Source organism: Galeopterus variegatus, unplaced genomic scaffold (assembly GCF_000696425.1).
Source record: "Galeopterus variegatus unplaced genomic scaffold, G_variegatus-3.0.2 Scaffold1894, whole genome shotgun sequence".
Taxonomy (NCBI): Eukaryota; Metazoa; Chordata; class Mammalia; order Dermoptera; family Cynocephalidae; genus Galeopterus; species Galeopterus variegatus.
The window spans coordinates 236,332-261,764 of NW_007728005.1; the positions used below are offsets into that span (position 1 = coordinate 236,332).

Consider the following 25,433-nt stretch of genomic DNA (forward strand, 5'->3'; position numbering starts at 1 on the left):
AGCAGTGCCATGCTTTTTAATGTATCTATTTTCTGTAGGAACAGTGCCATGCTTTTTAATTTATCTATTTTCTGTAGGAACAGTGCCATGCTTTTTAATTTATCTATTTTCTTTTTTTTTTTTTTTTTTTTCTTTTTTGTCTTTTTTCCGTGTCCGGCTACGGATCGCAACCCTCAGTGTTGCCCCCGTACCGGACCGGCGACGGGATCGCAAGCCTCGGCGCTGCTCCCGCGCCTCGCTCAGCCAGTGAGCGGGAGCCGGTCTGTACGTGGGATCCGAACCCTCGGACGGGAGCGCCGCCGCGCTTCCCAAGTGGCGCACTATCCAGTGCGCCACCGGGCCGGCCCAAATTTATCTATTTTCTATGGCTGCTTTTGCACTATGATGGTAGCCTTACATAGTTTTGATAGACTGAATGGTCCACAAGCCCTAAAATTTTTTTTTTTTTTTCCACACCTAAAATATTTACCTTGTCCTTCTCAGGAAAAGTTTGTTAACTCCCAATCTGTATCATTTTTGGTGGCTACATTAATTTCTGTAGTAGTGTAGATATGCTAGAATTTATGTAACCTGTTCTTTATGGAAGACTATGTGAGCTTCCATAGCCTTTCTAGCTTTTTCAATTTTAAAATTAGTCCATCAGCACCTGTATGTATATATCTTCGTGCACATATATAATTATTTTCTTTGGACAGGATTCTAGAAGTGGGATTGCTGGAACACCTGGCTTGCATTATTAAATTCTTCTAATGTGAATTTCTAACTTACCTTCTTTAAGGTGGCACCAATGTATAACGCAGTGTGAGAGTGTGTGTTTTGCTCCAAACTTACTAACATGTTATTGCCAATCTTTTAAATTTGACTGTGTACTAAATGTAAAATGTTATTTGTCACTTCAACATACATCTTCTTAATTAATAGCAACATTTAATATCTTTGGTAGGTTAACTTCTGTTATTCATGCTCAGGTTTCTCTAGGTGTAATAAGAAATTCTGGGTATCAGTGGCAGGAGCAGAGTTGAAAAAGAACTGGCTTTGTAGTTGCTAGATTGTGGATTCAGAACTCAGATATGTCATGTATTAACTGGATTTAGGTTCCTGTTTCCTGATGCTTGAAATGGAGATTACAGCAACATTGCAGAGCTGTTCTAAGGATTAAATATCTATATATATGGGATGCATCATATACATTGGTTTTTTTTTATTGATGGCAGGGGACATAAATTCACCTCTCCCTCCAGTTTGGGTACCAAGGGAGAGGGCAGGGTATGAATGATATCATGCAGAAAAACTGTGTGGATGATTCTGATTGGGGGAAATGGGGAGTGGTGAGCCCGGAGGACTCAAGGAGTTCTAGTTCAGGCTAGGGGAAAGGATCCTACTGTGCAAGTACAATTTTGTAGTGATAAAGGCTGTTGTGCATTGTCTATGCCAGAGGTCAGCAAACTTATATATATATATATATAAAGGGCCAAATAGTAAATATTTTATGCTTTGTGGGCCATACAGTCTCCATTGCAACTACTCAACTCAGCTGTTGTAGCTTTCTGAAAATAGCCATACATACCGAGTATACAAATGGGCATAGCCGTGTTCCATTCAAACTTTACATACAAAAACATATGGGTGGGCCATAGTTTTCAGACTCCTTGTCTATTCTGTCTTTTGTCTTGAAGTCTAGGTAGCCCAGAAAGGTCCTAAGGCCATGAAGGTGGTCTGCTTTGGATCATGTGGTCCCTTTTAGAGGGTGAGAACTGAGGGAGAAGAATCTAGTTCTGAACATCCCAGTCTCGGGCTTAGATCAGCATCCTCATGGAGGGGATTGGCCAAAACTCTCCTGCTGAAGTACTGGTCATGTGCTCTACTTCCAGCAGACCTCTGTTCTGTGTCCATCCTTGTACAGCCAGGTTTTCTTGGTGTGGCGAGAGTATGTGTGTGTGGGAGGAGGTATTGGCAAGCAAGAATGGAGAAGAAAAGATTCTTAATTTATATTATTTTGTTATATTTGAGACAAGCCTGGTCTCATTGCCTCATTTTCTTCTTGCCCAATTCAGGGTTCTCAGAACTTTGCACCTTAAGGAAGACTGACCAGTTCTTGTGATCCTAAAACCATGGCCCATGTAAGTTGCTGTTTCTCTATTTTTATTTTATTTTATTTTATTTTTGCCCTTTAATATCATGGGAAGAGGGCTGGCTGGTTGGTTTAGTTGGTTAGAACGCCACCTTGCAACACCGAGGTCAAGAGTTTGGATCCCATACTGGCCAGCTGCCAAAAAAAAAAAAGATCATGAGAAGATTTTCATTTATGCTGAAACTTCCTATCTAACAGAATTTTTCTTTAATCTCAACCTTACCGACTCCTCCTATGTGCCCCTCTCTTCTCTAATCAGTATCCATCTCTGCATTGATCAAATCGTTCAGCATCTCCTGTCTACTCAGTCTCTGTCTAGAGGAGAAATGGAGCAGAAACAAAGTCAGTAGAGGGAGGTATTTGACCATCCCTTGTCAGATTTGCAGTGTAATGAAAGAAAGGATGGACTACACATGAAGTATAATGAAACAGAGGATTTGACTACACCTGGGAAAACTCTGAAGTTTTCCCAAAGATCCGGGTCTATAAATAGAATGCAATTTAGTGTTGATTGGCCTCAGTCTTCATATGTGATAGGGGGATGCCTATAGAGAGATCACGAGCTCTTTCCTCAGAATCTCTTGAGAGGTAAATATTCATAATAGGATCCATTTTATGGTTGAATGGAATGTGCTGGTGTTGACATGTGATTCTGGTTCATCCTACACCAATATTTTTTATCTTGGGAACAAGGTAGGTATATAATTATAAGAAAATCATCCAGATGCATAAATATTAAATCTATTCTCCCAGAATTAGAGAAGGCTTAAGAGATACTATCCAACATAAATGTCTTATTTTCTGAATTCTGTGATTAAGTGTTGAATAACCATATAATTGACTATTATATAGCTGACAGAAATTATTTATAATAGAATTCATCAAAATAAGGAAAAATTACTATATAATGGCGTAATGATGAATTTGAGGCTTAAAGAAATTCTTTAATTTTAAACAAACCCATTATTATAAGAAAGATTTTATACAGCATCTAAGAAAAAAATCCATGATATAAAAAAAATTTTCTTTTTTTTTTTTCCCTTTTTGTCTTTTTTCGTGACCGGCAACGGATCGCAACCCTCAGTGTCGCACCCGTACTGGACCGGGACCGGCAACGGGATCGCAACCCTCAGTGTTGTGCCCGCACCTCGCTCAGCCAGTGAGCGGCCGGTCTGTATGTGGGATCTGAACCCTCGGCGGGAGCGCCGCCACACTCCCAAGCGGCACACTGTAGCAGTGCGCCACCGGGCCGGCCCAAAAAAAAATTTTCTTAAAGGAAAAAGGAGATGTAGGATTCCTCTTTTTCCCTTAAATAATTTTAGTAATTATTTGTCTATTAAGCAATAACTTATTGATAATTTTCAAGGCAAGAATATTTTCTTGTGTCCACTATTTCATTTAATTGGGAAACATTTATTTGTTGCCTGAAATGTTTGAGTAATTAAAGAACCCCATGATGTGTAGGAAATTTTGCATACAGCAATTAGATTCTTCAGAAAAATGAGGTGACTCTACTTCAGAACACCAGTTTCCTTCCTGTCTCCTGCCTTTGTCATAGGCTTTCAGCCCCAGCCTGCAGTTTGGTATAGTCCGCCTTGCTGCAGTGTGATCTTTCATCTCATATTCTTTCTTAATACATTGCTATGTATTGAATGTTTGTTCCTTCCAAAGCTCAGGTTGGAACTTAATCTCTGATATGGTATTTGAAAGATGGGGCCTTTAAGAGGTGACTGGATTATGAGGACTGTGCCTTCATGAAGGCATTAATTGATTCATGGATTAATGGGTTAATGGTTTAATGGGTTGTCAGGGAGTAGACTGGGGGCTTTATAAGGAGAGGAGGAAAGCATGTGGACATGCCCTTACTCAGCCCTATCATATGTAGTACCCTGTGTTGCCATGGCGCTCTGTAGAGAGTCTCACCAAGATGAAAGCCCTCACCAGATGCATCACCTGGACTTTGCACTACCCAACCTCCAAAACTGTAAGAAATAAACCTCTTTTCTTTATACATTACCCATTTCTAGGCATTCTGTTATTAGCAACAGAAAATGGACTAATAAATATATGGTCTGTAATTTTACCAGTAACATGTTGGTTTATGGTTTCAGGCATCGGTGATATTCAGCGATGTGGCTGTCGACTTCTCTCAGGAGGAGTGGGAGTGCCTGGACCCTGCTCAGAGGGACTTGTACAGAGATGTGATGTTGGAGAATTATACCAACTTGGTCTCACTGGGTAAGGCCATCTACCTCAAATAATTCAGACTCTGCTCTCTGAAATAGTAGTTTTCTCTTCCTTGAATTCAGGACTGTTGTTTAAGAAACTAGCTGAATTTCTTCTCTGTTTCTCAAGGACTGGGCTGAACTTTATTGGTTCGTAAATGGCACTTCCACTAAATACCTTCATTTTCACCATACTGTAGTGGTCCTCTTGAAACATTCCTTAATTCATTCCTATAATTGCCTCTTCCTTAATGACTAAGGGACTGGATTTGAATTCTGAAACATTTACTCCAAAGTCAATGTCAAAGAAGTCAGGTTTCCCATTGTATTTGAGCTTAGAATTGCTATGGATGTTCTGTCACTGTGTTATTTGGTGGCCTGCCTGCAAGGATAACAGCCCCACCCTGGCCTACAAGTTATATGTTGTGGTTTAAATAAACAAAATCTACTTAAAATTAAAGTGAACATATTCTGTTTCCTACAACAAGCATTCTCTTACTTGATTTGTGATTGAATATTAAAATCCATTAACTTAGCATTTAACTTTGAGTGAATATCTTAGCAAGAACCTAAAAATAGGAAGCTTCTTGTTTTGCTCTAAGTAAATTAACAGCAGCAAAAATAATACTAGCTGACAGAATGCGTATTGTATATCAGGAACTGTTCTAAGTTCTAAATGTTAGCTATGAGATAGGTAGAACTTTTATTTTCATTTTACAGTTAAGAACACTGAGACCCACAGAATTTAAGCAGTTTGTTTACAATCTTAGTCAACAGTTGGCTGAGCAGAATTCGAAATCACACAGGCTGGCTCCCGATTCTGCAGTTTCAATCACTGTTGCCTCTCAATAGAGCAAGCCTGAATGAGCTTCAATTCCAAAATGAGACGTTTCCCTTTCCCATCAAGTTTTTTATTCTCTGTGGCCCTGAGGTTACCCAAAATTGAAACATTTTTTAATTCTATCAGTTTTCTCCGAAGTCTTTATATCGTTTTGATCCATAGTTTATTATAAATTTATAAGTCTCAAAATGTTTTGAACTTGTGATGTTTTACTTCTACATCTTGTATTTCTTTCTTATGGGTAGGATATTCTGCCTCGAAGCCAGATGTGATTACCTTACTGGAGCAAGGGAAAGAGCCCTGCATGGTGGTGAAGGATGTGACAGGAGGATGGTGCCCAGGTGAGTGAAAGCTCATCAGGAAGATGGAAGTTGCTAGTAAAGGTCAGGGAGGATGCACAGGATTTCCATGTTTGGGAAGTTAACTTCAGAGGCCTCAGACCTTTGAAGGAAAGGCCTAAGATGGGGAAGAAAACATTTTCTTAGCATGAACTACCAAAAGAACTTTATCTGAGCTCTCAGTAACCACTGTCTTTGTTTTTTTTCCTCACATTACCCTCTCATTTCAATAACGAGAATGTCTTTTTCTTTCCCAGCGCAATCAATTGCTTTCTGTGATGTCTGCATTGACTCATATGCTTGTTTCCATTGCCTACAAGTTCATTCTTTTATGTATTGAGCATATATTTACTGAGTGCCCATTCTGAGCACTTGGTGAATAAGGCCAAAACCTCCCCACACTATTGGAGTTGACATTGTAGTATGAGAGACAAACTGTAAACTGTAAACAAATGAATAGAAAATATAATATTAAATAATGATGCATGTTATGAAGGAAAAGTATGAAGGGTAAGGAAATAAGAGTTTGGGCAGGGTTAATTTCAGTGGGGTGCTCAGGGAAGGCTTTTCTAAGGACGGGATGTTTGGGATGTTTGTGTAGAGACATGAAATAAGGGCTTAGGCCATGTGAATATCTGGAAGAAGATCATTCCAAGTGAAGGGGGAAAATGAGCTTTGTACATTTGAAGAACAGCAAAAAGTTCAAAGCAGGATTACAGGAGGATGAGTAACTAAATATGAGAGATTTGACGTACCCTCATATGAGTTTAGAGTTGAGCAGGGGCCAGGCTTTATATAATTTATCATAGTGATAAATTTGTATTTTTCTTTACTAAGAGTGATTGGAAGCCATGATATAATGTATGTTTTTAAATGATCACTCTAAATGCTTTGTGGAGAATTCTAAGTGGGGGCAAGATTAGAAGTAGATCAGTTAACAGGCTATTTCAGATGTCTAGATTAGCAGTGGTAGTGGCTTGGATTAGGAATAGTGGTGGGGGTGGTAAGAAGATGCCGTATTCATAGTAGGTTTTGAAAGCAGAGCTAACAGCCTGGTTTTGTAAATAAAGTTTTATTGGAACACAGCCACAACTATTTATTTACATATTGTCAATGGCAGAGTTGAGTAATTGAGACAGAAACCGTATGGCCTGTAAAGCCTAAAATATTGACTGTCTGGCTCTTCGCAGAAAAAGTATGCTGATCCCTCATCTAGGGAATGAGTACTGAGAGAGTGAAGAAGCCAGAAGGTTGGTGATGATCTTGTGTCGAGAAGACAAGGTTTCAGTGGAGCGTGAGGGTGACAGGCTGGTAGCTGTGGCTCAAAGAGAATGGGAGATGACGCAGTGGTGAGGGTGAGATAGAAAACTTCTTTAGTGGAAATTTGGTAGGAAGAGAACTAGAGATGGGGTTAGTAGCTAGAAGGGGACATGGGATGTAAGGAGTATATTTCAAGATGTGAAATTTTAGGATGAGAATGATTCCATAGAAAGAAAAAAAAAATCGTAGTAGAGGGAAGGATAATTATGGAAATTGGAGAAGGGTAGGATCCAGTGCCCGAGAGGAATTGAGAGAACGAGAGATACGACTATGGATGCAGGCGGGTTGACTGATGTGACAAAGGGGAGATTCTGTATTTCTTTTCAACATTTCATTTTTGTTAGAGGAATAAGGGAGATTATCAGCCAGAATTGGGAGGGGCGAAGGAAGAGTTGTGTGGTTGAGGTGAAAGAAGTTAAATATATTTTTAATACTGGTGTTCAGTTTACCAGCACTTCAATGGCTTGTTCACTTTTTATCTTCTCTTAATCAGCAGTGAACAATAATAACAGTTAACATTTACTGATTGTTTACTGTATACCAGGTGTTGTTCAAAGCACTTTTCATACCTAGCTCATGTAATTATAAGAGAGGTGCTATTATTATTGGCATTTTACAGATAAAGAAACAGGAACAGGTAGAAGTTAAATACCTCACGTAAGATGAAGTGTTGGAGATGGAATTCAAACTCAGCCTGCCTTTAAAATCTTTATTCTTAATGAATGATTGTGCCTTCCTACATTCGTTCATTTATTGGCTCTTTTGGCCAAATATATATATATATATATTTTTTTTTTTTTCAAGAGATAGAGAGTTTAAAACATTAAATTGAAATTTTCAGTCTAATAGGGGAATTAGAACATGTAAAATCTATAAATAAATATAACAGTGATTCTAATAGCATACTTAGATGAAAGGGTGGAAATGTGGACACTGGAGGCTCTTGGGAAAAAAATGAAAGCAGCGATGTGACAAGAGTGATGAGGAAGGAGGGTTGGAGGGAAAGAGGAGGAAAATCAGGAAGTACAGGGTCTGGGAAGCCAAGGGTAGCTTGTCAAGAAGGGGATCTGGTTCCATTCAACAAATTCAATGGAGTGCAGTGGGCAGAGGTTATATTGTAAGGAGCATGCACTACTTTTTCATTTGAAAATAAAGGAAATAGAAGAATCTTTTTTTTTTTCTTGCTGACTCAGCTCTGCTTTATTTTTTAAATTTGTTTATTTATTACGAATATTCATGAGATACAAAGCTGATTGTCCCCCCTCCTGTCCATGATGTAGGCATATCCATTACCAGAAATTACTTTTGTACCCTTTGTCCCCTCCCAATTATCCCCCAACCTCCCTCCCCTTCTCCCTCTCCCTTCAACTCCAATTTGTAGCTCTAGGAACGTTCCCTCCCTCTGTTGGATCATGGCACTACTGTGGTCTTTCTTTCCTGCCTTCCTTTCTCTCTTAGCTCGCACGTATGAGTGAGCACATGTGGTATTTATCCCTCTGTGCTTTGCTTATTTCACTCAACATAAGTTTCTCCAGGTTCATCCATGTTATTGTAAATGAGAGTATTTCATTCTTTTTTATGGCAGAGTAGAATTCCATAGTGTATGTATACTACAGTTTCCTTATCCAGTCATCTATTGATAGACATTTAGGTTGGTTCCATACCTTGGCTATTGTAAACAGCTGCAATAAAAATGGGAGTGCAGTTATCTCTTTGACATGATGATTTCCATTCCTCTGGATATATACCCAGAAGAGGGATTGCTGGTTCATATGGAAGATCTATCTGTAGTTGTTTGAGAAACCTCCAAATTGTTTTCCAAAGTGATTGTACTAATTTACAGTCCCACCAAAAGTGCAGTAGTGTTCCCTTCTCTCCACACCCTCGCCAGCATTTGTTATTCACCAGTCTAAGTGGAGTGAGGTGGTATCTCAAGGTGGTTTTAATTTGCATTTCCCTGATGACTAGTGATGTTGAGCATTTTTTCTTGTATCTGTTGGCCATTTGTATGTCTTCCTTTGAAAAATGTCTATTCAGCTCCTTTGCCCATTTTTTAATTGGGGGGGGGGTTTTTTTACTGTATGATTGCTTGAGTTCTATGTATATTCTGGATATTAGTCCCTTGTCGGATTCATAGTTCACAAAAATTTTCTCCCACTCTGTAGGTTGTCTTTTCACTCTGTTGATTGTTTCTTTTGCTGTGCGGAAACTTTTTAGTTTGGTATAGTCCCATTTATTTTTTTCTTTTGCTACTTGTGCTTTTGGGCTCATGTTCATAAAGCCTGTGCCCAGACTTAACCACTGAAGTGTTTCACCTATATTTTCCCTTAGTAATTTCACAGTTTCAGATCTCATACCTAGGTCTTTAATCCATTTTGAGTTGATTTTAGTGTATGGTGAGAGATGCATATCTAGTTTCATTCTTCTCCATATAGATGTCCAGTTTTCCCAGCACCATTTGCTGAAGAGGCAATCTTTTCCCCAATGTAGATTTTTGTTGCCTTTGTCTAATATCAGATGGCCGTAAGCCTGAGGACTGATTTCTGTGTTCTCAATTCTACTCCACTGGTCTGAATGTCTATTTTTATACCAGTACCATGCTGTTTGTGTTATAATAGCTTTGTAGTATAATTTGAAGTCAGGCAGAGTTATGCCTCTGGCTTTGTTTTTTTTTTGCTCAGGATTGCTTTGGCTATTCAGGGTCTTTTGTTTTTCCATATGAAAGGTAAGATTGTTTTTTCCATTTCTNCTTATACCTAGGTCTTTAATCCATTTTGAGTTGATTTTAGTGTACAGTGAGAGATGCATATTTAGTTTCATTCTTCTGCATATGGATATCGTTTTCCCAGCACCACTTGTTGAGGAGGCAATCTTTTCCCCAATGTAGATTTTTGTTGCCTTTGTCTAACATCAGATGGCTATAAGCCTGAGGAGTGATTTCTGGGTTCTCTATTCTACTCCACTGATCTGAATGTCTATTTTTATACCACATTACCATGCTGCTTTGGTTACAACAGCTTTGTAGTATAATTTGAAGTCAGGCAGTTATGCCTCCGGCTTTGTTTTTCTTACTCAGGATTGCTTTGGCTATTCGGGGTCTTTTGTTTTTCTATATGAAAGGTAAGATTGTTTTTTCGTTTTCTGTGAAGAATGTCATTGGTATTTTGATGGCAATTGCATTGAATTTGTAGATCACTTTGGGTAGTATAGACATTTTCACAATGTAAATTGTTCCAATCCAAGAGCATGGAATATCTTTCCATCTTTTTATGTCTTCTTTAAATTTCTTTCAGAAGTGGTTTGTATTCTCAACGTAGAGGTTTTTCACCTCCTTGGTTAAATTGATCCCTGGGTATCGTATTTTTTTGGTGACAATTGTAAATGGGCTTTCTTTATTTCTCTTTCTGTTAATTCATTATTTGAGTATATAAATGCTACTGATTTGGGGGCATTTATTTTGTATCCTGATTAAATTGATCCCTAGGTATTGTATTTTTTTGGTGACAATTGTAAATGGGCTTACTTTGTTTATTTCTCTTTCTGTTAATTCATTATTTGAGTATATAAATGCTATTGTTTTGGGGGCATTTATTTTATATCCTGCAACATTGCTGAAGTTATTAACTAGCTCTAGGAGTTTTTTGATAGTGTCTTTAGGTTTTTCTATATATACTATCATGTCATCTGCAAATAGGGAAAGTTTGACTTCATCTTTTCCAATCTGGATTCCCTTTATTTCTTCCTCTTGTCTGATTGCTCTAGCTAGTACTTCCAGTACTATGTTGAATAGAAGTGGTGAGAGTGGACATCCTTGTCTTGTTCCTGTCCTTAAGGGGAAGGCCTTCAATTTTTCGCCTTTCAGAATAATACTGGTGGTGGGCTTGTCATAAATGGATTTTATTGTGTTGAGATACTTTCCTTCTATACCTAATTTGTTGAGAGTCTTTATCATGAAGGAATGTTGAATTTTGTCAAATGCTTTTTCAGCATCTATTGAGATGATCATATGGTCTTTGTCCTTGAGCTTGTTGATGTGATGTATCACATTTATTGATTTTCGTATGTTGAATCATCCTTGCATCCCTGGGATGAATCCCACGTGATCATAGTGTATAATTTTTTTAATATGTTGCTGTATTCTAATTGCTAATATTTTGTTGAGGATTTTAGCATCTAGGTTCATCAAGGATTTTGGCCTGTAACTTTCTTTTTTTGTTGTGTCTTTATCTGTTTTTGGTATCAGAGTTATGTTGGCCTCACAGAATGAGTTTGGGAGAGTAGCATCTGTTTTGATTGTTTGGAACAGTTTCATGAGAATTGGTATTAACTCTTCTTTAAAATTTGATAGAATTCAGCTGTAAAGCCATCTGGACCCGGACTTTTTTTTGTTGGAAGATTGATAATTACTGCTTCAATCTCCTTGCTTATTGTTGGTCTGTTCAGGTTTTCTATCTCTTCTTCGTTCAGTCTTGGTAATTTATATGTGTCTAAAAACTTATCCATATCTTCAGATTTTCAAATTTGTTGTCATACAGGTGTTTATAATAGTCTCTAATGATTCTTTGTATTTCTGTGGTGTCAGTTGTAATGTCTCCCTTTTCATTTCTGATTTTTGTTATTTGAGTCTTCTCTTTTCTTTTCTTTCTTTTTTTTTTTTTTGTTAATCTAGCTAATGGTGTGTCCATTTTGTTTATCTTCTCGAAAAACCAACCTTTAGTTTTGTTGATCTTTTCTATTGTTTTTTGGGTCTCTATTTAATTTAGTTCTGCTCTGATCTTAATTATTTCTTTCTGTCTACTACCTTTAGGTTTGGATTGTTGTTGTTTTTCAAGTTCTTTGAGGTGTAGCGTTAGGTCATTTATTTGGTGTCTCCCCATTTTTTTGATATAAGCATTTACTGTAATAAATTTGCCTCTTAGTACTGCTTTTGCAGTATCCCACAAGTTTGGGTATGATGTATCTTTATTTTCATTAGTTTCTAGAAATTTTTTGATTTCCTGTTTAATTTCTTCTTGGAACCATAGGTCATTCCGGAGCCTATTATTTATTTTCCATGTATTTATATAGCTTCCAGTGATTTGCTTATTGTTTATCTCCAGTTGTAATCCATTGTGGTCCGAAAAAATTGTTGGAATGATTTCAATTTTTAAAAATTTGCTGAGACTAGGTCTGTGACCTAATATGTGGTCTATTCTGGAGAATGTACCGTGAGCTGATGAGAAGAAAGTGTATTCTTTAGCTGTTGAGTAAAATGTTCGGTATATATCTGCCAAGTCCAGTTGGTCTAGGGTATAGATTAAATCCTGTGTCTCTTTGTTGACGTGTTGCCTGGAAGTCCTGTCCCACAGCGAGAGAGGGGTGTTCAGATCACCCACTATTAATGTATTAGGTCCTATCTCTCTCCTTCTTTAGGTCTAAGAGTGTTTGCGTCGCACATCTGGGTGCTCCAGTATTGGGTGCAGATATGTTTATGATTGTTATGTCTTCTAGCTTCATAGTCCCCTTTATCATTATATAATAGCCTGCTTTGTCTTTTTAAATGTTTCTTGGTTTAAAGTCTATTTTGTCTGATATAAGAATAGCTACTCCTGCTCATTTTTGGTTTCCATTTGCATGGTATATCTTTTTCCATCCCTTCACTTTTAGTCTATGAGTGTCTTTATAGATGAGGTGGGTCTCTTGAAGACAGCATATACTTGGGTCTAGCTTTTTAATCCAGTCAGTTAGTCTATGTCTTTTCAATGGGGAGTTTAGTCCATTCACATTTAGAGGAGTTATTTAGAAGTGTTATTTAATTCCTGCTATTTAATTGCTACTTGTTTAGGTGGTTTAAATATCTTTTGATCATTATTTCCCCTTTTATTTCTCTTCTTCAATGTCAGTTGGGAATTTAAGGCAGACTGATTTAGCTTCTTTCTCTTTCTTGCTGGCATTTTTGTTTTGACTGTGGGTTTTGCTCTTTCTTGTGTATTTGTGATGGTGGTCATCATTATTCAGATTCCAGATGAATGACTCCCTTGAGAATTTCTTGCAGGGCTGGTCATGTGGTGGTGAAGTCCCACAACTTTTGTTTGTCTGGGAAATTCACTATTTCTCCCTCATTTCTGAAGGAGAGCCTTGCTGGGTAAAGAATTCTTGGCTGGCAGTTTTTTTCTTTTAGCATTTTGAATATATTGTTCCACTTTCTTCTGGCCTTTAGGGTTTTGGTTGAGAAGTCTGCTGTTAGTTTGATGGGGGTTCCCCTATAAGTGATGTGACACTTTTCTATTGCTGCTTGTAGAATTCTCTCATTGTCTTTGAGCTTTGTGAATTTAAGTATAATATGTCTTGGGGAGGATCTTTTTCGGTTGAATCTGTTTGGGGACCTTTGAGCTTCCTATTTTTTGATTTCCTGTTTAATTTCTTTTTGGACCCATAGGTCATTCAGGAGGCTATTATTTAGTTTCCATGTATTTGTATAGCTTCCAGTGTTTTGCTTATTGTTTATCTCCAGTTTTAGTCCATTGTGGTCTGAAAAGATTGTAGGAATGATTTCAGTTTTTTCAAATTTGCTGAGACTAGATTTGTGACCTAATATGTGGTCTGTCCTGGAGAATGTACCATAAGCTGATGAGAAGAAAGTGTATTCTTTACCTGTTGGGTGAAATGTTCTGTATATATCTGCCAAGTCTAGTTGGTCTAGGGTGTAATTAATCCTGTGTCTCTTTGTTGACTTGTTGCCTGGAAGTCCTGTCCCATACTGAGAGAGGGGTGTTCAGAACACCCAATATTAATGTATTAGGTCCTATCTCCTTCTTTAGGTCTAGGAGTGTTTGTTTAATATATCTGGGTGCTCATGTTTATGATTGTTATGTCTTCTAGCTGGATAGTTCCCTTTATCATTATATAATGGCCTGGAAATAGAATTTTTATTTCTTTTTTTAAATGGGTTTTAAGGAACTAGAAGAAAATATACATCTTTGAAAGTATATACAGCTTTATGTTATTTCATTCCACAGTGTCATTTACATTTAAATTTTTATAGTTTCAAATATACATATAGCAAAATTTAGCTGATACTCAACTTTTTTTTTTTTTTTTTTTCAAAAGATGACCGGTAAGGGGATCTCAACCCTTGGCTTGGTGTTGTCAGCACCACGCTCAGCCAGTGAGCAAACCGGCCATCCCTATATAGGATCTGAACCCGCGGCCTTGGTGTTATCAGCACCGCACTCTACCGAGTGAGCCACGGGCCGGCCCATACTCAACTTTTTTTGATTGAAGATTTTACTCTGATGTACTTTTAAGTGGGTAATTCACCTTCGATTAGAATTGATTATCAGAAATGTGGTTCTTTGTAGAGTTTAAACATCAGCTGTCTTAATCAACCATCCCTAGATTTAAATTCTGAATACGGCTCCCATGGTCATAAATATTCTCTCTGTGTAGTTTCTCATATCAGCAAAGAAGATTGATTGTGAAAAAATGCCTAAACAGGCAAAAATAGCTTAGATGCAAGTGATTTTTTTTTTCTTTTCGTGACCAGTAAGGGGATCACAACCCTTGGCTTGGTGTTGCCCGCACCACGCTCAGCCAGTGAGTGCACCCGGCCATTCCTATATAGGATCCGAACCCGCGGTGGGAGCTTCGCTGTGCTCCCAGTGCCACACTCTCCCGAGTGCGCCACGGGGTTGGCCCACAAGTGATTATTTTTAATTTTGTCTTTAATTAAACCTGTTGGCCTTCAAAGGGGAGAATAACATTTCTGATTTTAAATATTCCTTGATGGAAGAGAACTTTCCATAAATGACCAGACCTTTCCTTTCAGTGAGATCCAGTGATGATAGTTCTGCTTCATCTTTCTTAATAAACTAAAACACACACACACACACAAACACACAGCATATGAGTCTATTAATTTCAGTTTCAAGTTTCTCACAGAAGAAAAGAACCTAAAAACACTTATGAAACAATGAATACAGATGCTTCTTAACTTTTGTTTTTCCCCAAACTCCCAGTCTTCCTCTTGTGTCATCTACATGTGATTTGAGAGCAGTGCTTTTAGCAGCTTGCATTTGTTCCAGGTTTTCCAGAGCATTCAGCTGATTTTCACAAGAAACAATTGCCTTATCACCTTCATAAAAATTCCCTAATTACCTTATTACTAAATTATCTGCTTGCAGTAATAGGCACTGGCATAAATAGGGTTGGGAACAAACACAGCTAAATTTAAGTAAACTTAGCCGGTAGGAAGAAAAATGAGCAAGACTACTTGTGAGTACCACACTAGAGGAGAATGTTAAGCATGCCAAGGCCCTCCCTTAGTATATTTTGCAAAAGAATTAAAGAGTTGGGTTAATTATGACAGGTCTTAAGCAAGTGGAGGGAAATTATGATAATCTCACATCTACTATCGTCATTGACATAACTGATTTTTTTGTGAAAATCTTCAAATTTAATAAAATAAAAGTTACCTTTTCTCCTACTTCATTTCTGATTATTTGTTAGTTTGGACATATTCTCATGAATTTATTTTGTGCTTATGTTTATTTATTTTAAAAATTTATTTATTTATTAATATTTCTTTTATACATTCTAAGGTGTTGCAGAGCAGTTGAGGGGAGGAGGAGAGAGGAAGGGGGAAGGAAATAGGGTGGGAGAAGGAGAAAGGAGGGTAGGCATGATGGAGGCCAATGGCCCGTGGCACCCCCCTCACTCCTGCAGGAGAGGCCAGGGGGCCTCCAGCAGCAGCTTGGTTGTCACTGGGCTGGATGCAGATGTAAAGGGGGTGTGGCTGAAGCCCTGGCCCCCCACCACCCTGGCTCAGGAGCCTTGGGTGTTTCTGGTGGTGGCACAGTGGTCATCACTAGGCTGGTTGCAGATGTTGGGCGAGCGTGGCCCAGGCTCACAGTCCTCTCCCATCCTTGGCTTGGGAGCCTAGGGGTCTTCCAACTCCTTCTAGGTTTCGTAGGTGCTCCTTAGTGGTGTTAGACCTTTACTAGTTAACATCAAACTTTGTCTCTGATCTGTGGGTATTTTGTTTTTTCCTTCAGCTCTCTGTTGGATTATTTGCTGTCCCTACCACTCAAACTCTGCACTAGAACTAAACTGTTGTCCTTTGCTTACTGCTAAAATGGGGGAACTTCCTGTGGGGACCAGCACTTGAGCTCCTGTGGTTGAGCTAAATTGCTGCTTTGCTGCTGATTCCCTGGGGAAGGCTTTATGTGCAGCTCTGGTTTTAACTGTAGACCCTGCATGTGGTTCTGGGTCTTCTGAGTTCCAGTACACCAGAGTTGTGTGGAAACTCTGGTCTGGGCCTAAAACTTTTCAGCAAACTGCACCCTGTGCAGTTCTGTATTCCTGACCAGTCTCCACTGAGCGATCCTGTGCTGATTGGAGAGATCAGCTGTCCATGCTGTACCCCAATGTTCCCCAGTGGGCCCGTCTCTCCCCCACCGCCTGTACTCCAAACACTTCCCAGGGGACAAGCCATGCACCGGTCACTTGAGATGACTCACCAGCCTCTGAATGGCTTCTTTTCTCAGTTGTCTGTGGCCCCTTACTCCTATGTGGGTCCATGGGAATCCTGTTAGTGGTGTTGCTGGCCTCCCCTGCCACCTCCAAGCAACTTCATATGAACGGCACAGCTGAGGCTTTTGCCAGCTCTTACTCAGTGTACTCACCAGGGCCAGCCTTGAAGTGGCCAGGGCTCGAAATGGGGGGTGCAGTCCTTTATTCCTCTCTTCCAGGCTTCTCCTGTCTTCTTGAACTTCATAGGTCTCTCCTCCTTTTCCCCTGAGCTCTAGTTGCCCCGGCTTGGCTGTCATTGCTTTTTAATAGTGGCAAATTGATTTGTGGGAGAGAGTGACACTGGGGACCATCTAATCTGCCATCTTGACCAGGCTCGTGCTTATGTTTATTTTGTGCATTGGCTGCTCATTTTTTCCTTGTTGTCTTAATGTAACCTTTCTCAATTGCACAGTGTTTTATGGAATTAAATATGAACAGTAAAAATTCTCACGTTTGTTGTGTTTTGGCATTTATGTTGATAATATTTTCATTTTTAATCACTGATCATTAATTTCTTATAGATAAATTCTTAGAGATTTCTATTATTTACAGCCTTAAAAAGTTGTCAGACCTCTGCAACTTGCGGTTATAATTACTTCTTTTTAAATTGTGGTAGAATTCGCATAACATAAAATTTACCATTTTTAATTATATATTCAGTGGCATTAATTACATTCACATGTTGTGTAACCAAGCACCACTATTTCCCAAACAGAAACTCTGTAACTATTAAACAATAATTCCCCATTCTTCCTTTCCCCAACTCTGGTAACCTCTAATCTACTTTCTGTCTCCATGTATTTGCCTGTTTTAGGTACCCCATGTAAGTGGAACCATACAATATTTGTCCTTTTGCACCTAGTTTGTTATACTTAGCTTAATGTCTTCAGGGTTCATTCATGCTGTAGTATGTATCAGAACCCCATTCCTTTTTATGGCTGAATAATATTCCATTGTATGTATATGCTGCATTTTGTTTATCCATTCATCTGTGCATGGACATTTGGGTTGTATCTACCCTTGAATCTGGTATATATTTACATTTAAGCAAGTGGCTTTTTATATCCTCAGTCTATACATTTTTAATATAGAGACATTGCATAGTTCCTGTTTGATGTATTCTTTGTGATTTATGTTGATATTGTAATTGGGAACACTTTTTCTGTTATAATATCTAATAAGTTATTACTAATATATTGTAAAGCTAGAGGTTTCCTGAAGACACTATTTGTAAATTATTTTAGGAGATTATCTAGGTAAGTGATTATGTTGTTTACAAATAATAATACCCCCACATCCCTTTTTGATAAATGGGACTTTATTTCCAGATTGTTATTTTAAATTATTTATTATAATCAATGCTAATTTAGACTTAATAATTTTTGCTAATTTATTTGTCCAGTCTGTTTTATGGTGCTTTTGTCTCCTTGTTGGATTTCTTCTCCCAGTAATCTATCAGGTAGAGTGTACAAGGGCTTGCTTGCTTGCCTGTAAGTCTTTATTTGATGGACATTTGATAGTTTGTCATGCTATATAATCCTAAGTACAATAGTTTTGTCTCCGAACTTAAAAATTTGCTCCTCTTTTTATATCCATATCTCTGATGAAAGACTGATGTTGATCTGATCCTTAATCTTTTATTGATATGCTGTCTTTTCTCTCCTTGAATTTTCAGGATTTTTTTTCATTAGTGCTCTGAAATTTTCTACTAGATTTTTAGGTATAGAATTTTATATTTGTACTTACTTTGTTAAATTGAACCAAAAAGCCATACATCTGTAAAACCATGATTATTTTATTTACCACCAAAGATTAAGAATACTGCCAATTAAACTGGGACACACAATCAATTGTAAGGCTCATCCCAGTTTCTTAGATGTTAAAATGAAAAATTAATTAATTAAAAATATGTGCAACTTAGAACTGATGAAGTATGGTATTTACTCTGCTTTCTACTCAGTTGTCCTCCCTCGGTCTGAAAACTATTATCTTTATTTTCTCAAGACTTTCCTCTGCTTATTCCTTGCAACATTATTTCCCTTCCATTCTTTGTATTTGCTATATTCTAGGGTTTTTATAGATTTTGTTACTTCTAGAGATATTTTTCATGTCAATTGTTTTCTAACCTTTGATCTCTTTATTCCTTTTCACTGTTTTTTTTTTTTTTTTTCCTTTTTGTCTTTTTTACTGACCGGTAACGGGATCGCAACCCTTGGTGTCGCGCCCGCACCGGGGACCGGCAACGCAATCGCAACCCTCGGTGTTGCGCCCGCACCACGCTCAGCCAGTGAGCGGGAACCGGTCTCCACATGGGATCCGAACCCTCGGCGGGAGCGCCGCCACACTCCCAAGCGGTGCACTCTCCAGTGCGCCACCGGGCCAGCCCCTTTTCACTGTTTTTTAAACTATTTGTCAGTTTTAATTTTCTGACTTTCCACTTTACTTTTTGTTTGTTTTGAGCATGTATAACATACATTCAGTAAAGAGTATTAAATACACTAATTGTTATATATATGTTGTACAATATGATTTTTTTAACATATTATACAACCTGTTACATTCTTATTGGCCTTCCTGTTAAATTTCTAAATGAACTGAGGAAGAACATCTTTATGATGAAGTCCTCCCATCAACAATTATGATATGTGTTTTTATTATTTCAGTCCACTTCTGGATCTTTAAACAGGATTTCAGTGTTATCCCTCTTAGGTTTTATACATTTATTCATGGTTCATTCTTATGTATAGTCTTTGTTCATACTTTTGAAAATAGGCTTTTTATCCCCCAAACAACTAACTTTTTTGTATATATAAAGGCTATTAAGTTCTATACATTATGTTGATTCCCCTCTATCAAACTGAATTCTTTTTTATATTTTATTCGAAGGGTTTTTGTTGTTGTTGAATTTCTTGGGTTGTATATAATCAGGTCGGTTGTAAATCATGATAGTTTTTCATGCTTTTTTAGAACTTTTTACCTCTAAAATTCTTCTGCTTAATTGTGTCAGCTATTGTTTTACAAAAAGAATGATAACTTTTCATCTTTTTCTATTTTCTAGAGTAGTGCAACTGACTTTGACATTACATGCTCTTTAAAACTTTGATAGATTTCTTTTTTTTTTTTTTTTAAAGATGACCAGTAAGGGGATCTTAACCCTTGACTTGGTGTTGTCAGCACCACGCTCAGCCAGTGAGCGAACCGGCCATCCCTATATAGGATCCGAACCCGGGGCCTTGGTGTTATCAGCACCGCACTCTCCCGAGTGAGCCACGGGCCGGCCCAAACTTTGATAGATTTCTATGAAACTGGAGGGGTAGCTGTTTCACAACAGAATCTCATTTGCTTAGGCTTTTGATCTCTTCTAGGGTCAGTATTGGAAGGTAATAGTTTCCTTAAAATTTTTTATTCTGTAATTTTGAGGATTTTTTTTGGTTAGAACTTTACATAGAGCTTTGCAAAATAACCTTACTATTTTTTTCAAATCAGCTTTATTGAGGTATGATATACACATAATGGAATTCACAAATTTTATGTGTATAATTCAGTTATTTTGGACAAATGTATGTACTTATGCAACCGTCACCACTTCTATAAAGATCTAGAATATTTCCACCATCCCAACAGTTTCCATTGTGTTCCTTTGCAGTCAGTATCCTTTCCCCACCCTCAACCCTTAACAAGTAACTGATCTTTCTTTCACTAATTTTCCCTTTTCTACAATTTTATGTGAAAAAAGTCAGAGTATGCAGTCTTTTTGTGTTAGACTTCTTCCACTTCTGCTACTTATGAAATTCATCCAAGTAGTTCCAACTCGCAGACGTTAATCCCCTTTTCTTGCTGAATAACATTCCATTTTATGCATATGCCACTTGTTTATTTGTTAATAGTTTATGAATATCCAACTTGTTTCTAGTTTTTCACTATTATGAATAAAGGTACTATGAATACTTGCTTACAAGTCTTTTTTTGAACACATGTTGCTTCTACCTCTACCTTTAAGCAACTATTGCTATACTTCTATCTTTGTAGATTTTTCAGAAAAGGACATTTCATTTAAATGAAATCATACAATATATAGTCTTTTACATCTTGCTTTTTAAACTTGGCATAATGTTTTGGAGGTCCTTCTGTGAGGTAGCATGTAGTAGTAATTCATTCTTTTTTATTGCTGAATGTATTGTGTTGTATAGACATTTGGATAGTTTACTAAACACGTTGGGGCTATTATTAATTAAGCTACTATAAACATGGCAGTATATATCACTGTGTGGGCATATGTCTTAATTCATCTTAGGTAGATTCATAAGAGTGGAATTGCTGGGTTATATGGTGAGTATAACTTGATAAGAAACAGCCAAAATGTTTTCTAAACTTGCTGTACCATTTTACCTTCCCACTAACAACGCTGAGGATTCCTGTTTCTCTGTCTCCTCACCAACTCATGCTATTACCTATCTTTCTGAGTATAGCCATTCTAGTGTGTGTGCAGTGGTATGTAACTGTGGTTGGCATTGAGCAACTTTTCAATTGATTATTAGCTATTAGTTTATCTTATTTGGTGAAATGCCTTTTTAAATGTTTTGCCCATTCTTAAAATTAGATTGTCTTATTGAGTTGCAAGAGTTTTAAAAAATATATTATGAATATAAACCTTTCATTTAGATATATGATTTGCAAATATTTTCTCCTTGTCTGTGGTGACATATCTTTTAATTTTCTTTCTTTTTTTTTTTTTTTAAAGATGACCGGTAAGGGGATCTCAACCCTTGGCTTGGTGCTGTCAGCACCACGCTCAGCCAGTGAGCAAACCGGCCATCCCTACATAGGATCCGAACCCGTGGCCTTGGTGTTATCAGCACCGCACTCTCCCGAGTGAGCCACGGGCCGGCCTTCTTTTAATTTTCTTAATGTTGCTTTTTGAAGTACAAAAGTTTTTCATTTTGATGAAACTAAATATATAATTTTTTTTTCTTTTATGAATTGTTACTTCTGGTGTTGTATCTAAGAACGCTTTGCCTCATACAAGGTCATAAAGATGCTCATTTATTTAATCTATTTTGTTTATCTTCTCAGTTTGGTAGAATTCTTTATATATCTTAGAATCAACTTATTAGATATAAATTTTGCAATATTTTCTCCTAGTTTCTGGAGTGACTTTTTTAATTAATAAACTTTTTTTTATTTTTTCCTTTTTTTTGTCTTTTTTCGTGACCGGCAATGGATCGCAACCCTCAGTGTCGCGCCCATACCGGACCGGGACCAGCCACGGGATCGCAAACCTCGGTGTTGCTCCCGCCCCTCGCTCAGCCAGTGAGCGGCCAGTCTGTATGTGGGATCCGAACCCTCGGTGGGAGCGCCGCCGCGCTTCCCAAGCAGCGCACTATAGCAGTGCGCCACCAGGCCGGCCCCAATAAACTTTATTTTATTTTTTTTTTTTGTCTTTTTGTCTTTTTCCGTGTCCGGCAACGGATCGCAACCCTCAGTGTTGCCCCCGTACCGGACCGGGGACCGGCAACGGGATTGCAACCCTCAGTGTCGCTCCCGCACCTCGCCCAGCCAGTGAGCGGGAACCGGTCTGCATGTGGGATCCAAACCCTCGGGCAGGAGCGCCGCCGCGCTTCCCAAGCGGCGCACTATCCAGTGCGCCACCGGGCCGGCCCCTAAACTTTATTTTTAAGAGTAGTTTTAGGTTCACAGGAAAATTGAGTAGAAAGTACGGAGTTCTCATATACTCCCTGTCCCCAAACATGCACAACTCCCAAACTATTGATCTCTCAGTTATACATTTATTACAATCAATGAACCTACACTGACATGTCATTATCACACAACATCCATAATTTACATTAGAGTTCACTCTTGGTGTTGTATATTCTATGGATTTTGACAGATGTATAATGACATGTATCCACAGTTGTGGTAGCACACAGAATAGTTTCATTGCCCTTAAAATCCTCTGTGTTTTGCCTGTTCATCCCTTGCTCCACCTAACCCCTGGAAACCGCTGATCTTTTTACTGTCTTGTAGCTTTTCCCTTTCCAGAAAGTCATATAGTTGGAATCGTACAGTACATAGCCTTCTCAGGCTGGCTTCTTTTACTTAGTAATATGCATTTAAGTTTCCTCAATGTCTTTTCATGGCTTGATAGTTCATTCTTTTAGCACTGATTAACAGTCCATTCTATGAATGTATTGCAGTTTATATATCCTTCATTTACTGAAGGATACCTCAGTTGCTTCTAAATTTTCAGTTATGAATAAAGCAGCTATATACATCCATTTGCAGGTTTTTGTGTGGACATTTTAGTTCATTTGGGTAACTATCAAGGAGTACAATTGCTGGGTAGTACAGTAAAAGAATATTTAGTTTTGTAATAAACTGCCAAAATGTCTTTCAAAGTTGCAGTAATATTTTGCAATCCCATTAGCAATGAGTGAGAGTTCCTGTTGCTCCACATCCTTGCTAGCATTTGACATTGTCATTGTTTTGGATTTTGGCCATTCTATATATATGTAGTGGTATGTCATTGTTCTTTTAGTTTGCAGTTCCCTAATTACATATGATGTTAAACATCTTTTCATAAACTTACTTGCCATGTGCACATTTTCTTTGTTGAAGTGTTTGTCCAGGTCTTTTGCCCATTTTTTAATAGAGTTATTTATTTTCTTAATTGTTGAGATTTAAGAGTTCTTCGTGTATTTTGGACAACAGTTTTTTACCCCGTGTGTCTTTTGCAGATATTTTCTCCAAGTCTGTGGCTTGTTTTCTCATTCTGTTGACTCTGTCTTTCATAGAGCAAAGCTTTTTAATTTTAATGAAGTCTGCTTATCAATTATTTCTTTCATGGATCATGCCTTTTGTATTTTATCTAAAAAGTGATTTTCAAAGCCCAAGGTCATGTTTATTTTCTCCTATGTTATCTCTAGGAGTTTTATAGTTTTGCATTTTTACGTCTAGGTCCATGATCCATTTTGAGTTAATTTTTGTGAAGGATGTAAGGTCTGTGTCTGGATCTTTTGTTTTGTTCTGCATGTGGATGTCTAGTTGTTCTAGTTCTATTCATTGAAAAAGGACTATCTTTGCTTCATTGTATTGCTTTTACTCCTTTGTCAAAGATAAGTTGACCGTATGTGGGTCTGTTTCTGGTCTCTCTATTCTCTTCCACTGATCTATTTATATATTCTTTCACTGGTGCCACACTGTCTTCATTATTGTAGCTTTATAATAAGTGTTGAAGTCAGGGAGTGTCAGTCTTCCAACTTTGTTCTTCTCCTTCAGTATTGTGTTAGCTATTCTGGTTCTTTTGCCTCTTCATATAAACTTTAGAATAAGATTGTCAGTATCCACAAAATAACATGCTGGGATTTTGATTGGGATTGTGTTGAATCTATAAATCCAGTTAGGAAGAAATAACAATCTTAACAATATTGAGTCTTCTTATACATGAACATGGAATATCTCTCCATTTATTTAGTTCTTTGTTATCTTTCATCACAGTTTTGTAGTTTTCTTCATATAGATTTTGTACAAATTTTGTTAGATTTATACCTAAGTTCCTTACTTTGGGGGATGTGCTCATGTAAATGGTAATGAGTTTTTAATTTCAAATTCCACTTGTTCTTTGCTGGCATATAGGAAAGCAATTGACTTTTATACACTAACTTTGTATCCTGCAACTTTAATATAATCACTTATTAGTTCTAGGAGTTTTTAGATCACTTGTTTCAGATTTTCTACATAGACCATCATGTTATCTACATGTTAAATTTCTATATATAGCATTTTATCATGTAGACAGTTTAAAACAAAGACAGTTTTATTTCTTTATTCCTAATTTGTATATCTCTTATTTCCTTTCTTTGTCTTACCATATTATCTAGGACTTTTAGTACAATATTGAAAACCAGTGGTGAGAGGGGACATCCTTGCCTTGTTACTGATCTTTGCAGGAAAGCATCAAGTTTCTCACCATTAAATATAATGTTATCTGTAGGTTTTTTGTAGACGTTCTTATCAAGTTGAGGAAATTTCCCTCTATTCCTAATTTGCTAAGAGCTTTTATCATGAATGAGTGTTAGAATCCGTTAGTTGTTTTGTCTGCATCTGTTGATATGGTCATGTGATTTCTTTCTTTCTTAGCCTAGTGATATGATTGATTTTTGTCATTACACAGTGTAAACATTTTTTGTGGCCCTTTGTCAACTTCTCCCTAACCTCCCTCCTCCTCCCCCTTTCCCATCTCTGGTGGCCTCAATTCCATTCTCCCCTTTTGAAAGTTCAAGGAATGGGGCCGGCCCGGTGGCGCACTGTGCTAGTGCGCCACTTGGGAAGCGCGGAGGCGCTCCCGCCGAGGGTTCGGATCCCACATACGGACCGGTTCCCGCTCACTGGCTGAGCGAGGCAAGGGGGCAACACCGAGGGTTGCGATCCCGTTGCCGGTCCCGGTCCGGTACGGGGGTGACACTGAGGGTTGCGATCCGTTGCCGGACACGGAAAAAGACAAAAAAAAAAAAGAAAGTTCAAGGAATTATTGTGATTGTTGTTTGTTTCTTTCTCTTTTTTTCTTTCTTCCTTCCTTCTTTCTCCCCAGCTCCCACTTGTGAGTGAAGACATGCAGCATTTCTCTTTCTGTCTCAGCTTATTTCACTTAACATAACATTTTTAAATGTTGAACCAGCCTTGTATACTGGGTTAAATCCCACATGGTAGTGGAGCATAAATTCTTTTTATACATTGTTAGATTCAATTAGCTAATATTTTGTCAAGGAATTTTGCATCTACACTCATGAGATTCATTGGTCTGTAGTTTTCTTTTCTTGTAATGTCTTTGTCTGATTTTGGTTTTATGGAAATGCCAGCCTCATAGAAGGAGTTAGGAAGTAGTCCCTCTGCTTTTATCTTCTGGAAGAGATTGACATATAATTTTTTCCTTAAATGTCTGGTAGAACTCACCAGTCTTTCTGGGCCTGCTGTTTTCCACTTCAGAGGTTATTAATTATTGATTCAATTGTCTATTTTTCATTATGTGA

At 37.8% G+C, this 25,433-nt stretch overlaps 1 protein-coding gene and 1 long non-coding RNA gene across 2 annotated transcripts in view; both read left to right on the top strand.

Annotated features, from left to right (window-relative positions):
* The window catches only part of LOC103595943, a 21,132-nt gene extending 17,025 nt beyond the window's left edge, over positions 1-4,107 (top strand). Inside the window, exons 2-3 of the long non-coding RNA XR_551005.1 lie at positions 2,055-2,120; positions 4,017-4,107. This is a non-coding gene — a long non-coding RNA (uncharacterized LOC103595943). The remainder of the gene's footprint in view (positions 1-2,054; positions 2,121-4,016) is intronic.
* A 127-nt stretch (positions 4,108-4,234) lies between these two features.
* ZNF540 (zinc finger protein 540) overlaps positions 4,235-25,433 on the top strand; it is a 32,642-nt gene continuing 11,443 nt past the window's right edge. The window contains 2 exon segments of the mRNA XM_008579482.1: positions 4,235-4,369; positions 5,443-5,538. Of these exon segments, the coding sequence (XP_008577704.1) occupies positions 4,336-4,369; positions 5,443-5,538 (130 nt within the window). The 5' untranslated portion in view covers positions 4,235-4,335.